General features: G+C 42.0%; 1 protein-coding gene across 13 annotated transcripts in view; it reads left to right on the plus strand.

The window, feature by feature from the left end:
* The window catches only part of LOC105491091 (nuclear receptor corepressor 1), a 187,895-nt gene that overhangs the window by 16,612 nt on the left and 158,566 nt on the right, over positions 1 to 12,717 (plus strand). For 12 of the 13 annotated variants that reach the window (XM_011757257.3, XM_011757246.3, XM_011757250.3 and 9 more), the window contains exon 2: positions 4,625 to 4,802. In XM_011757257.3, the coding sequence (XP_011755559.1) occupies positions 4,695 to 4,802 (108 nt within the window). In that variant the 5' untranslated portion in view covers positions 4,625 to 4,694. Of the gene's footprint in view, positions 1 to 3,276; positions 3,298 to 4,624; positions 4,803 to 12,717 lie in introns of those variants that run through there. The other variant, XM_011757247.3, reaches the window with a different exon arrangement.

A 12,717-nucleotide genomic window follows, 5' to 3' on the forward strand; every position in this document is an offset into this window, starting at 1 on the left:
TGGATGACCCTGGGTTAAAATCTTTTTATTTTTATTTTTTGCTTCTCCATTCCATTTATAGCTTTATTTATTTGGGATGTCTGAGTTGGGAGGAGAACGCAGAGATAGATCACTTAAAGCATGTTTTAGGACAGCACATCATAGTTAGTTGGAAAACTTACAAAATGAATGAACGTTCATATAGTGAAATACTCTTTTTTTTTTTGACTGAGTTTCACTCTTGTTGCCTAGGCTGGAGTACAATGGCATGATGTCGGTTCACCGCAACCTCTGCTTCCCAGGTTCAAGCGATTCTTCTGCTTCAGCCTCTCGAGTAGCTGGAATTACAGGCATGTGCCACTATGCCTGGCTAATTTTTGTATTTTCAGTAGAGATGGGGTTTCACCATGTTGGTCAGGCCGGTCTCGAAAACTCGACCTCAGGTGATCCACCCGCCTCAGTCTCCCAAAGTGCGGGGATTACAGGCGTGAGCCACCATGCCCGGCCCATATAGTGAAATACTCTTTAGCAATAGAAAGAACCATAAATTCATGAGAATAATTGCCAAGATTTTTTTTATTGTTTGTTTGGTTTTTTTTTGAGATGGAATCTCGCTCTGTTGCCCAGGCTGGATTGCAGTGGTGTGATCTCGGCTCACTGCAAGCTCTGCCTCCCAGGTTCACGCCATTCTCCCGCCTCAACCTCCTGAGTGGCTGGGACTACAGGCGCCCGCCACCATGCCCGGCTAATTTTTTTGTATTTTTAGTAGAGACGGGGTTTCACCGTGTTAGCCAGGATGGTCTTGATCTCCTAACCTTGTGATCCGCCCACGTCGGCCATCCAAAGTGCTGGGATTACAGGCGTGAGCCACCGCGCCCGGCCAGCCAAGATGTATTAAGTAATAAAAGCAAGATACAGAACAGTGTGTATCTAGTATGCTACCATTTACATAGGGGAAAAAGTGTGAGTGTATGTATGTGTAGGATCTTTCTAAAGGACACTCTAGAAACTAGTAACTTTAGTTGCTTTCTGGTAGGGTAACTGGGTAGCAGCTAGAGAAGGGCGAGAAGATTTTTCACTTTGTATTCTGTGGTACTTTTAAAAACTCTTAAGTCCTGCATATTATATTTATTTCCAAAAAGATTAACCCTCCCCACAAGGCCAAATGTTGGCTTTTCCCTTTCCACTTGGAGCAGTTGCAGGTGTATAGATGAGGCGAAAGCTCCTCAGGTGGTTTTAATGTGTGGTCTCACTGAACATCTCAGCTCCTCCTAGTTCACTACTTGCTGAGAAAGCGGCAAAGCATTGCAGAAAACATTAGTTTTTCCCGTTTTGCCACAGACAATTATGTGATATTGGAGGAATTGTTGACTTTCTCTGATCTTCAGATTTCTCATCTGTCAAATCAGTGTTAGCTGGGTAATCTCAACCTTCCAATCCTTAAGATTTGCTGACCTCCATGCCTCGGGCCTTGGAAGGGAGCAGGGAGAAAACAGACTGAGGGACAACTGGTCAGTCTTCTGACTCTTTTCCTGGTCAGCTTTCACAACAGCAGGAAATGTGACATCAGGAGGAAATATGGTATATTTATTTAAAATATTTATATATTGCATGGTACCACATATGGTTTTTTTTTTTTTTTGAGACAGAGTCTGGACCCCTCGCCCAGGCTGGAATGCAGTGGCGCCATCTCAGCTCACTGCAACCTCTGCCTCCCAGCTTCAAGTGATTCTTCTGCCTCAGCCTCCCCAGTAGCTGGGTTTACAGGCATGCGCCACCATGCCTGGCTAATATTTTGTATCTTTAGTAGAGATTGGGTTTCACCATGTTGGCAGGCTGGCCTTGAACTCCTGACCTTGTGATCTGCCCGCATTGGCCTCCTAAAGTGTTGGGATTATAGGCGTGAGCCACTGTGCCCGGCCTTAAAGTTCTTTCTTTCTTTTTTTTTTTTTTGAGACGGAGTCTTGCTCTGTCGCCCAGGCTGGGATGCAGTGGCCGGATCTCAGCTCACTGCAAGCTCCACCTCCCGAGTTTACGCCATTCTCCTGCCTCAGCCTCCTGAGTAGCTGGGACTACAGGCGCCCGCCACCTCGCCCGGCTAGTTTTTTGTATTTTTTAGTAGAGATGGGGTTTCACCATGTTAGCCAGGATGGTCTCGATCTCCTGACCTCGTGATCCACCCGTCTCGGCCTCCCAAAGTGCTGGGATTACAGGCTTGAGCCACCGCACCCGGCCTTAAAGTTCTTTCTATACGTTTTTTCTTTTGTTTTTTGAGTCAGAGTTTCATTGTATCACCCAGGCTGGAGTGCAGTAGCACAATCACGGCTTACTGCAGTCTTGACCTCCTGGGCTCAAGTGATCCTCCTGCTTCAGCCTCCCAGGCAGCTGGGACCATGGGTGTGTACTGCCATGCCTGACTAATTATTATTATTATTATTTTAATTTTCTTGTAGAGATAAGTCTGCCTTCATTGCCCTGACTGGTCTCGAATGCCTGGCCTTAGGAGATCCTCCGATCTTGACTTCCCAAAGTGCTGGGATTACAGGTGTAAGCCACTGTGGCCAGCCTACAAGTTTTGTTTTAAAGTTAGATTGAACGACAATTCCCTAGAAAATTTTACTTTCTAAACCTAAACTGGGTAAAGAATATATTGATAAAAACTGGGAAATTGATCAAGTTGTTACACTGAATTATTTTTTGAATTTGCCCTCTTCCCAAATCCCTTGAAATGATGGAAATAAAATTAAAACTTTATGAATAAAATATTAAATGGGTGGAGATTTTATATATATAAAATTTATATATTTTTATATATGCAGTTATATAATTTTCATCTTATGTATAAATTCTGTTTTTTTAAAACCACCCAATTAGGTAATAATAGAAATCCTGTCTTAAAGTAAGAGTGTATGTACACACATGCACATGTATATATGTGTATGTATATAACATTTTTGTCATGGGAGTTTTATATATAATTAAGATAGAAATTATATATTATAGCACACATTTTTATACATATGTAATATTCTTTATCATATGTATGTAAAATACTCCCATATTAATTATGTATAACATAAATATTTATGCTATCCTGAAACATAAACATAGATAATCATGTTTTAGGATGGGAATACTCAGGAGTATAAAGGTACCTGTTCTCCCATTAGTCAGTCTGTGAATTCAGTATTTATGTGTTCTTATCCAGAATTTCTATGGGACCTGACAAGCCGACTCTGATGCTAGTGTGCAAGAGGAAATGTGCTAGAATAGCTGAGAAGGCGATGAAAGTAGCAGCAACAACAAAGCACAGCGCAGGTGAAACTTGCCTTGCTCAATATGAAACCTCGTAATACTAGAGTAATTTGAAAAGTATGGCATTGGCACAAGAAAAGACAGACAAAAGACAAATCAAATTAGTCTGGAATTGTGGATAAGTAGGAGTGTACTTTATAATGAAGATGGCTTTGTTTTTCTTTGTTTTTTCTTGAGACGGAGTCTTACTCTGTTGCCCCGGCTGGCGTACAGTGGCGTGATCTTGGCTCACTGCAACCTCCGCCTCCCAGGCTTAAGCAATTCTCCTGCCTCAGCCTCCCAAGTAGCTGGGATTACAGGCGCATGTCACCATGCCCGGCTAATTTTTGTATTTTTAGTAGAAAGGAGGTTTGACCATGTTGGCCAGGCTAGTCTCGGAACTCCTGACCTCAAGTGATCCACCTGCCTCAGCCTCCCAGAGTGCTGGGATTAACAGGAGTAGCCACCACTCCTGGCCTTTTTCTTTATTTGCTATTTCAGGTCCATAGAAGCATGCAAAGAGTAATATAGCAAATGTCCAACTACCTACCATCTCTGATTACAAAACTTAGTATTTTATCATCCTTGCTTCAGAATTATTAAATAAAGACAATACTTCCTCTGCACAAATACTTACCTTAAAACTACTCTTGAATTCTTTTCACAATTGACTTATCAACTCCCAAATTTAGAACCATGTATTTTTGTCTTTATATTTGTTTCTCAGACATTTATAGAAATATATTTACTGAGCAGTTACAATGTGTCAGACCTTATGCTGTTTTTATATACTGTTTTTACTTATATAGCTAATTATATTATTTGTCACATATTAACCTATTTTAAGCATAAAAAGAAATGACCCATTAATGTTTTGAAACTTTGGTAACTTTTATTAAGTAAATACATGAGAGGAAGCTTTTACTGGTAATTCTGGTTTTATTTATGTAGCTATAGTTATAATTTATTAGAAGTACACTTGGTGTTGGCCGGGCGCAGCGGCTCATGCTTATAATCCCAGCACTTTAGGAGGCCGAGGTGGGCGGATCACGAGGTCAGGAGATCGAGACCATCCTGGCTAACACGGTGAAACCACGTCTCTACTAAAAAAATACAAAAAAACTAGCTGGACATGGTGGTGGGCACCTGTGGTCCCAGCTACTTGGGAGGCTGAGGCAGGAGAATGGTGTGAGCCTGAGGCAGAGCTTGCAGTGAGAATAGATCGGGCCACTGCACTCCAGCCTGGGTGACAGAGCGAGACTCTGTCTCAAAAAAAAAAAAAAAAAAAAAAAAAAGAAGCACACTTGGTGTTTTAGTTCTTATTAATTCTATTTTTTCCCATCCTGTTTAGGTGGTTTCCTGGAAACATGATTGTTTATTGGTGTTGATCTCACAGTCTGGTGAGGACTTCTTTACTGATAATGTCAAGTTCAGGTTATCCTCCCAACCAAGGAGCATTCAGCACAGAACAAAGTCGTTATCCTCCTCACTCTGTCCAGTATACATTTCCCAGCACCCGCCACCAGCAGGTAAGGAACAAATACTATGCAAATTATACATGTTTTTTGTGTTTTTCTTTACTTTTCCTATTTAAGACACATGTTGGTCAGAAACCACCAAATTTACATTTTTTTAAGTGGCAAGAGCTATTTACAAAGACGAGGAACCAAAGGTTGGGAATTAATTATTTCTGTCTTCTTACTGTGGTTTTATGCCGGATTTCAGGAGTTGAACTTGTCTTTGCTTTTGATGATAGGAATTGATGATAAATAGAAAACGTATCAATTCTCTAGAATTTCTAGGGTAAGACCTATATTTATACTCCCAAGTTGTGGTTGAGTTTTAAGCTGGCCAGATAACTTCGCATGTCTTGAGAGATGGCCAGGATAAAAACCTCTCTCTTCTTGAGAGATTGATGGTAGGAAGATTTGCATAGTAGGTAGGAAGGAAGGAAGGAAGGGATGGTAGATAGAAAGGAAGACTTTATCATAGGAAGAGTTTGTAAGAGATTGATTTACCTTGTGAAAAATAAAATATGGGGTGAAATAATCATCTCAGAGGGAGACCAAGGATATGTAAGAGGTTTAAAGAAAAATAGGAAAGGATGGGATAAAACGACCATCTCAGAGACTAAGAAAGCAGATTTGTCATCAAAATGTACTATGGGGTCCTACTGAGGACTCCTTTGAAGTGTAGTCATGATTACAGAGTTAGAATGGACATTCTTACATTGTTCCTGTGTAGGGAGGCATTTAGTCTTTCACCATTACATGGAATGTTAGTTGCACGTTTTTGTTGATGCTTTTGGTTGAAGAGGTTGCTTTCTGTTCCTAGTTTGAGAATTTCTGTCATGATTGGGTGTTGAATTTTGCTTGTATTGTCCCCCTACCCCAGTGTTATTAATCTGATTACCAATTTTCTGGATTATCGTTGCTGCTGGTTTTTTTTAAAAAATCAGGCCGGGGGCGGTGGCTCACACCTTTAATCTCAGCACTTTGGGAGACTGAGGCAGGTGGATCACTTGAGGTCAGGAGTTTGAGACTAGCCTGGCCAACATGATGAAACCCTTTCTCTACTAAATATATGAAAAAATTAGGCCGGGCGCGGTGGCTCAAGCCTGTAATCCCAGCACTTTGGGAGGCCGAGACAGGCGGATCACGAGGTCAGGAGATCGAGACCATCCTGGCTAATATGGTGAAACCCCGTCTCTACTAAAAATACAAAAAACTAGCCGGGCGAGGTGGTGGGCGCCTGTAGTCCCAGCTACTCGGGAGGCTGAGGCAGGAGAATGGTGTAAACCCGGGAGGCGGAGCTTGCAGTGAGCTGAGATCCGGCCACTGCACTCCAGCCTGGGCAACAAAGCGAGACTCCGTCTCAAAAAAAAAAAAAAAAAAGAAAAAATTTGCCAGGCATCGTGGCAGGCACCTGTGATCCCAGCTACTCGGGAGGCTGAGGCAGGAGAATCGCTTGAACCCGGGAGGCGGAGGTTGCAGTGAGCCAAAATCGTGCAGTTGCACTCCAGCCTGGGCAACAAGAGTGAAACCCCATCTTAAACAAAATTAACTTTGCAGTTTAGTTTATATATATACACATATATCTTTATTAATGCACTCATTATATGTGTACATTGTAACAAATTTTGAAAAATTCATAAACTCATAGAACCATCACCAAAATGAAGATGAACAACATTTCTAACACTCCAGAACTTTCTTGGTACGCCATCCTCCTTGGCACCCTATCGGTGTCAGTCCTTCTCCCCCACTTCCTACTAACCTCAGCTCCTAGGAAACCACTGATCTGCTTTCTATCATAATACATTGTATATGTTCGGAGCTTCATGGGAACTCTTTTGTCTGTGGCCTCTTTTGCTTCCCATGATACTTCTGTGATCTATCCATGTCTGGCATGTCTCGGTTCATTCCTTTTTATTGTTGAGTATGGGTATGCCACAATTTATCCAGTCGCCTATTCCAGTTTTTGATTATTATAAGTAAAATTACTTAGAAAACATATATCTATATATTTGTTGTATCTAGATTATTAAAAGAAGTATTGCCTCGTTTTCTTAACAGTATCCTTTGGAGAGTGTACATTTTTTATTTTCATCAAGTCCGATGTACTTTTTTTTTTGAGATGGAGTCTTGCTCTGTTGCCCAGGCTGGAGTGCTATGGTGCCATTTCAGCTCACTGCAGCCTCTGCCTGCCGGGTTCAAACAATTCTCCTGCCTCAGCCTCCCGAGTAGCTGGAATTACAGGCATGTGCCACCACACCCAGGTAAGTTTTGTATTTTTAGTAGAGATGGAGTTTCACCATGTTGGCCAGGCTGGGGTCGAACTCCTGACCTCAGGTGATCCACCCTCCTCGGCCTTCCAAAGTGCTGGGATTACAGGCATGAGCCACTGTACCCAGCCCCAATGTATTATTTTTATTGTTCCTTTTTTGTGCTTTTTGTGTCATACCTAAGAAATTTTTGCCAAATTCACTAAGATTTTCACTTATGTTTTCTTCTCTAAGTTTTATAATTTTAGGTTTTTCATTTAGGTAAATTACCTATTTTGAATTAAAATTTTATATGTGATGTGGTAAGCATTGAGTTTCAGTCTTTCTGCATTAAGAATAATGTTAGCTTGGAGAGTGGTCTTTACTCCTGTGTTTTCTTAAGGGGTTTGCGTAGGATTGGTACTTTTTTTTTTGAGATGGAGTCTCGCTCTGTCGTCCAGGCTGGAGTACAGTGGCATGATCTTGGCTCACTGCAACCTCCATCTCCTGGGTTCAAGCGATTCTACTGCCTTAGCCTCCTGAGTAGTTGGGATTACAGGTGCGTGCCACCACACCTGGCTAATTTTTGTATTTTTAGTAGAGATGGGGTTTCACCGTGTTGGCCAGGCTGGTCTCGAACTTCTGACCTCAAGTGATCCACCCGCCTCAGCCTCCCAAAGTGTTGGGATTATAGGCATGAGCCACCGTGCCTGGCCTTCTCTCTCTCTCTCTCTCTCTCTGCCCCTCTCCCTCTCTTTCCGCCTCTCTCCTCTTTCTCCTCTTTCTCCCTTTGAGTCTTACTCTGTCACCCAGGCTGGAGTGGGCAATTGCATGATCTTGGCTCACTGCAACCTCCTCCTGGTTCAAGCAATTCTCCTGCCTCAGCCTCCCAAGTAATTGGGATTATAAGCGCCCACCACGTTGCCTGGCTAATTTTTTGTATTTTTATTTGCAGCAGGGTTTCGCCATGTTGGCCAGACTAGTCTCGAACTCCTGACCTTAGGTTATCTACCCACCTCAGCCTCCCAGAGTGCTGGGATTACAGATGTGAGCCACCACGTGTGGCCCAGGATTGATACTTTTTCATCCTTAGATATTTGATAGAATTTATCAGTGAAACTATTGGGCCCAGAATTTTTTTTTGTGGGAAGAATTGAAATATGAGCTCCCTTTCTTTAATAGTTATAATTCAGATACTCAGTTTTTTTCTTGAGTCAGTTTGGATGTATTTTGTTGTTTAAGGTATCAGATTTATTGACATAATTTGTCACAATATTTCCTCATCATTTCAGTGCCTTTGATCAGATATGTTGCGATGTTGTTCCTCATGTGGATAATGTGTTTTTTTTATTTTATTTTTTTTTAATCAGTCTGCCTAGAGGTTTATCAGTTTAATAGATTCTTGAAGAACTACCTTTGGTTTCAGTCATTTTCACTATTTTCTCTATTTCATTGATTTCTGCTCTTTATTGTTTTTTACCTTCTTTAATTGTCTGTGTATATATCATTTCTGACATCCTTCATTCTTTCTGTATATTCAGGTTTTCTTCTGATATTATTGTGTTTTTGCCTGAAGAACTTCATTTCTCTTAGTTTAGGTCTTTTGGCAATTAATTCTCTCAGCTTTTATTTGCCTGAAAAAGTTTTTATTTCTGAAGACTATTTTCACTAGATATGGAATTCTAAGTTGACAGTTTCAGTATTTTAAGAGATACCTGGCTAGTATGATTTCTGACTAGAAGCCTGTGGTCATTCTTAATTTTTGTTCATTAATGTATAAAACACATTTTCCCCCCTCTGGCTACTTGTTGTTTTTTTTGAGGCAGTCTTGCTCTGTCATTCAGGCTGGAGAGCAGTGGTACGATCTCAGCTCACTACAACCTCTACCTCCCGGGTTCAAGCAATTCTTGTGCCTCAGCCTCCTGAGTAGCTGGGGCTGCAGGCATGCACTACCATGCCCAGCTAATCTTTTTTTTTTGAGACGGAGTTTCACTCTTGTTGCCCAGGCTGGAGTGCAGTGATGCAATCTTGGTTCACCACAACCTCCGCCTCCTTCAAGCGATTCTCCTGCCTCAGCCTCCCGAGTAGCTGGGATTATAGGCATGTGCCACCATGCCCGGCTAATTTTGTATTTTTAGTAGCTACAGATGGGATTTCTTCATGTTGGTCAGGCTGGTCTTGAACTCCTGACCTCAGGTGATCCATCCGCCTCAGCCGCCCAAAGTGCTGAGATTACAGGCGTGAACCACTGTGCCCGGCCCTAGCTAATTTTTTGTATTTTTAGTAGGGACAAGTTTTCGCTATGTTAGCCAGGCTGGTCTTGAACGCCCGGCCTCAAGTGATCTGCCTGCCTTCGCCTCCCAAAGTGTGGGGATTTCAGGTGTGAGCCACTGTGCCTGGTCTCCTCTTGTTACTTTTTAAGAGTTTTCTCTTTATCATTGGTGCCTTGCTATGTTGCCTAGGCTGGAGTGCAGTGGTTTTCATAGGTGCAGTCCCACTGCTGATCACACAGGAGTTGTGACCTGCTCCTTTTTGTTTTTTTTTTAACCTGGGTGGGTTCATCCCTCCTTAGGCAACCTGGTAGTCCCCCTGCTTCTGAGAGGTCATCATATAAATGCTGAACTTAGTGTAGACATCTGATTGGCATAGCCCAGAGCGGTAGCCCAGAACTACTGGGCTGAAGGGATCCTCTTGCCTCAGCCTCCCAAGTAGATGGGAATACAGGTGTGAGTCACAACGCCTGGCTGTTGTGCTTTTTGAATGAATACATTATTGTCCCTGACATTCACCAAGCTTCCTGATTCTGTGGATTTACAATTTTCATAAAATTTGAGCAGTTTGGGGCCATTGTTTTTTCAAATATTTTTTCCTGTCTCCTTTCCCCCTAGTTTCTATCTGGGACTCCAATTACTCATGTTGCATGTTATTCCACAGTTCACTGTACCTCTGTTCACTTTTTTCCTCCTGTGTTTTTAAATCCATTAGCTTCATTTTGCTATGGTATCATAGTTAGTGATCTTTTCTTTTGTACTTTTCAGCCTGTTGTTAATTTTATCCAGTGACACTTCTATTGCAGATGGATTTCATTTTTGATTAGAATATGAACGTGAATTTCGTACTTTTTTAGTGCTGGCCTTTGTTATATTCCTGTAAAGAGAGATGAAGTCCTTCTGGTAGGAAATTAAGTTACTTTTGAGGCTTGTTTTTAAACTCTTAGGGCAGGTCTAGAGTAGTCTCTTTATTCTAGGTCTAGTTTATTCCCCACTTCTAAGCTTGTCTCCTAGGGTTTCTGTTGAATGTCCCATGTATTCAGTGGGGTTTCCTCACTCTTGCTGGAAGAAATTTGAATGAGTTCTTGCCCTGAGTGAGCTCAGGGAATTGTTTGCTTTATAGTTGCTTCTAATTGTTCTATCATCAGAAATTATTTTTATCCCAGCCTGTGATATTTCTCCTTATGCATTTACAGACTAGAATTCAGACAGAGGCTTAAGGGATCCTAAATTCAGAGTTCAAGAAATCTTTCTCTTTGAAACTCACTTGTGAAAGTTCAGTCCCTATGGCTTATCCAAACCTCGTACGGTTGCTTCTTCAATGACTGTGATTGTGGGACACGAATTAGGTTCCCTTCCCATGGCTGCAGTTTGGAAATTGCCTTTAGGCAGAGGGCCTAGAGTATGGTAGGTAGGGCTTACCTCATTTGCTTCATTTCTCTCAGTGATCAAGCCCTTTTTTTTAGCTGTTGACTGTGGGAAGGTAATTCTGAGCAGTGTTACCTGCTTATACCTGGAAGCTGCAGTGCACTGTTGTTACTTTTATTTTACTCCTTACTCTTAATTTTTCTTGCTGGGTACATCCTTTAGAAATTCTTTCAGAGAGTATTGGCTGGGCGCGGTGGCTCATACCTGTAATCCCAGCACCTTGGGAGGCTGACGCGGGCAGATCACGAGGTCAGGAGATCAAGATCATCCTGGCTAACACGGTGAAACCCCGTCTCTACTAAAAATACAAAAAAAAAAAAAAAAAAACCCAAAAATTAGCTGGGCATGGTGGCCGGCACCTGTAGTCCCACCTTCTTGGGAGGCTGAGGCAGGAGAATGGTGTGAACCCGGAAGGTGGAGTTTGCAGTGAGCCGAGATTACGCCGCTGCACTCCAGCCTGGACGACAGAGTGAGACTCCTTCTCAAAAAAAAAAAAAAAAAAAGAAAAAAAGAAGTTCTTTCAGAGAGTGTCTGTGGTTGGTACATTATTTGAGTTCTTGAATACTCAAAAGTTAGTAGCCTTAAAACTTGAGTGATGGTTTATTTTTTATTTCATTTTATTTTTAAAGACAAGGTTTCACTCTATCACCCAGGCCAAAATGCAGTAACACAGTCATAGTTCACTGTAACTTTGAGCTCCTGGGCTCAAGTGATTCTCCCACCTCAGCCTCGTGAGTAGCTGGGACTACAGGTTTGTACCACCGCCGTGCCCAGCTGATTTTTAAATTTTTTGTAGAGATGGGCTCTCATTGCACAGGCTTATCTCAAACCACTGGCCTCAAGCTGTCCTCCTGCCTTGCCCTCCCAAAATGCTGGGATTACAGGCATGAACCAGCATGGCTGGTCAATGATGACTTAGTTATTCAATTTGTAGCTTCAAAGTTGTTTTCCTCTGAACTTGGAATATGCTATTATTTGCTGTTTGCTTCTATTCAGTGTTGCTAATGAGAAGCCTGCTTTTATTATGATCCTTCTAACTTTGTAGGAAATCTGTTTTTTATTTCATGGAACTTATAACAAAGTTTCAATTTATTCTTGTTTTCTAATATTTTTATGTGTCCAGTATGGATTAATTTTTAAAATACATCCAGTTTTTTCCTTAAGCCCTTTTAAATCTGAAGACCATGTTTTTTTTTCTAACTTCAGAGAAATGCTGTTCTATTATTTCTCAGGATCCTGTCTCTTACCTGTTGATATGGGAAGTTGGAACTTTTTGCACTAGCTCCCATTTTTAACTTTTCTTCTGTGGTTTCTATGTCTTTGTGCTTTACTGGGTACTGAGAGAATTCCTCAGTTCTCTCTTAGCTTTTCACTTCTGTGTGTTCAACTATTGTTTACATTCAGTGATTCAATTTTTAGTTTCTTTGATTTTTTTTTTTTTTTTTTTTTTGAGATGGAGTCTCGCTCTGTCACCCAGGCTGGAGTGCAGTGGTGCCATCTCGGCTCACTGCAAGCTCCACCTCCTGGGTTCAGGCCATTCTCCTGCCTCAGCCTCTCGAGTAGCTGGGACTATAGATTCTGCCACCGTGCCTGGCTTATTTTTTGTATTTTTAGTAGAGATGGGGTTTCACCGTGTTAGCCAGGACGGTCTCGATCTCCTGACCTCGTGATCTACCTGCCTCGGCCTCCCAAAGTGCTGGGATTACAGGCGTGAGCCACCGCACCCGGCCTCTGATTCTTTTATTAAATTTAAAAAAAATTTTTTGAGACAGAGTCTGACTCTGTTGCCCAGGCTTGAGTACAGTGGCACGGTCTTGGCTCATTGCAACCTCCACCTCCTGGGTGCAAGCAATTCTCGTACCTCAGCCTTCTGAGTAGCTGGGACCACAGACATGTGCCACCACGCCCAGCTAATTTTTGTAATTTTAGTACACATGGGGTTTTGCCAAGTTGGCCAGGTTGGTGTCAAGCTCCTGGCCTCAA

Source organism: Macaca nemestrina, chromosome 17 (genome assembly GCF_043159975.1).
Source record: "Macaca nemestrina isolate mMacNem1 chromosome 17, mMacNem.hap1, whole genome shotgun sequence".
In the NCBI taxonomy this organism is placed as follows: domain Eukaryota; kingdom Metazoa; phylum Chordata; class Mammalia; order Primates; family Cercopithecidae; genus Macaca; species Macaca nemestrina.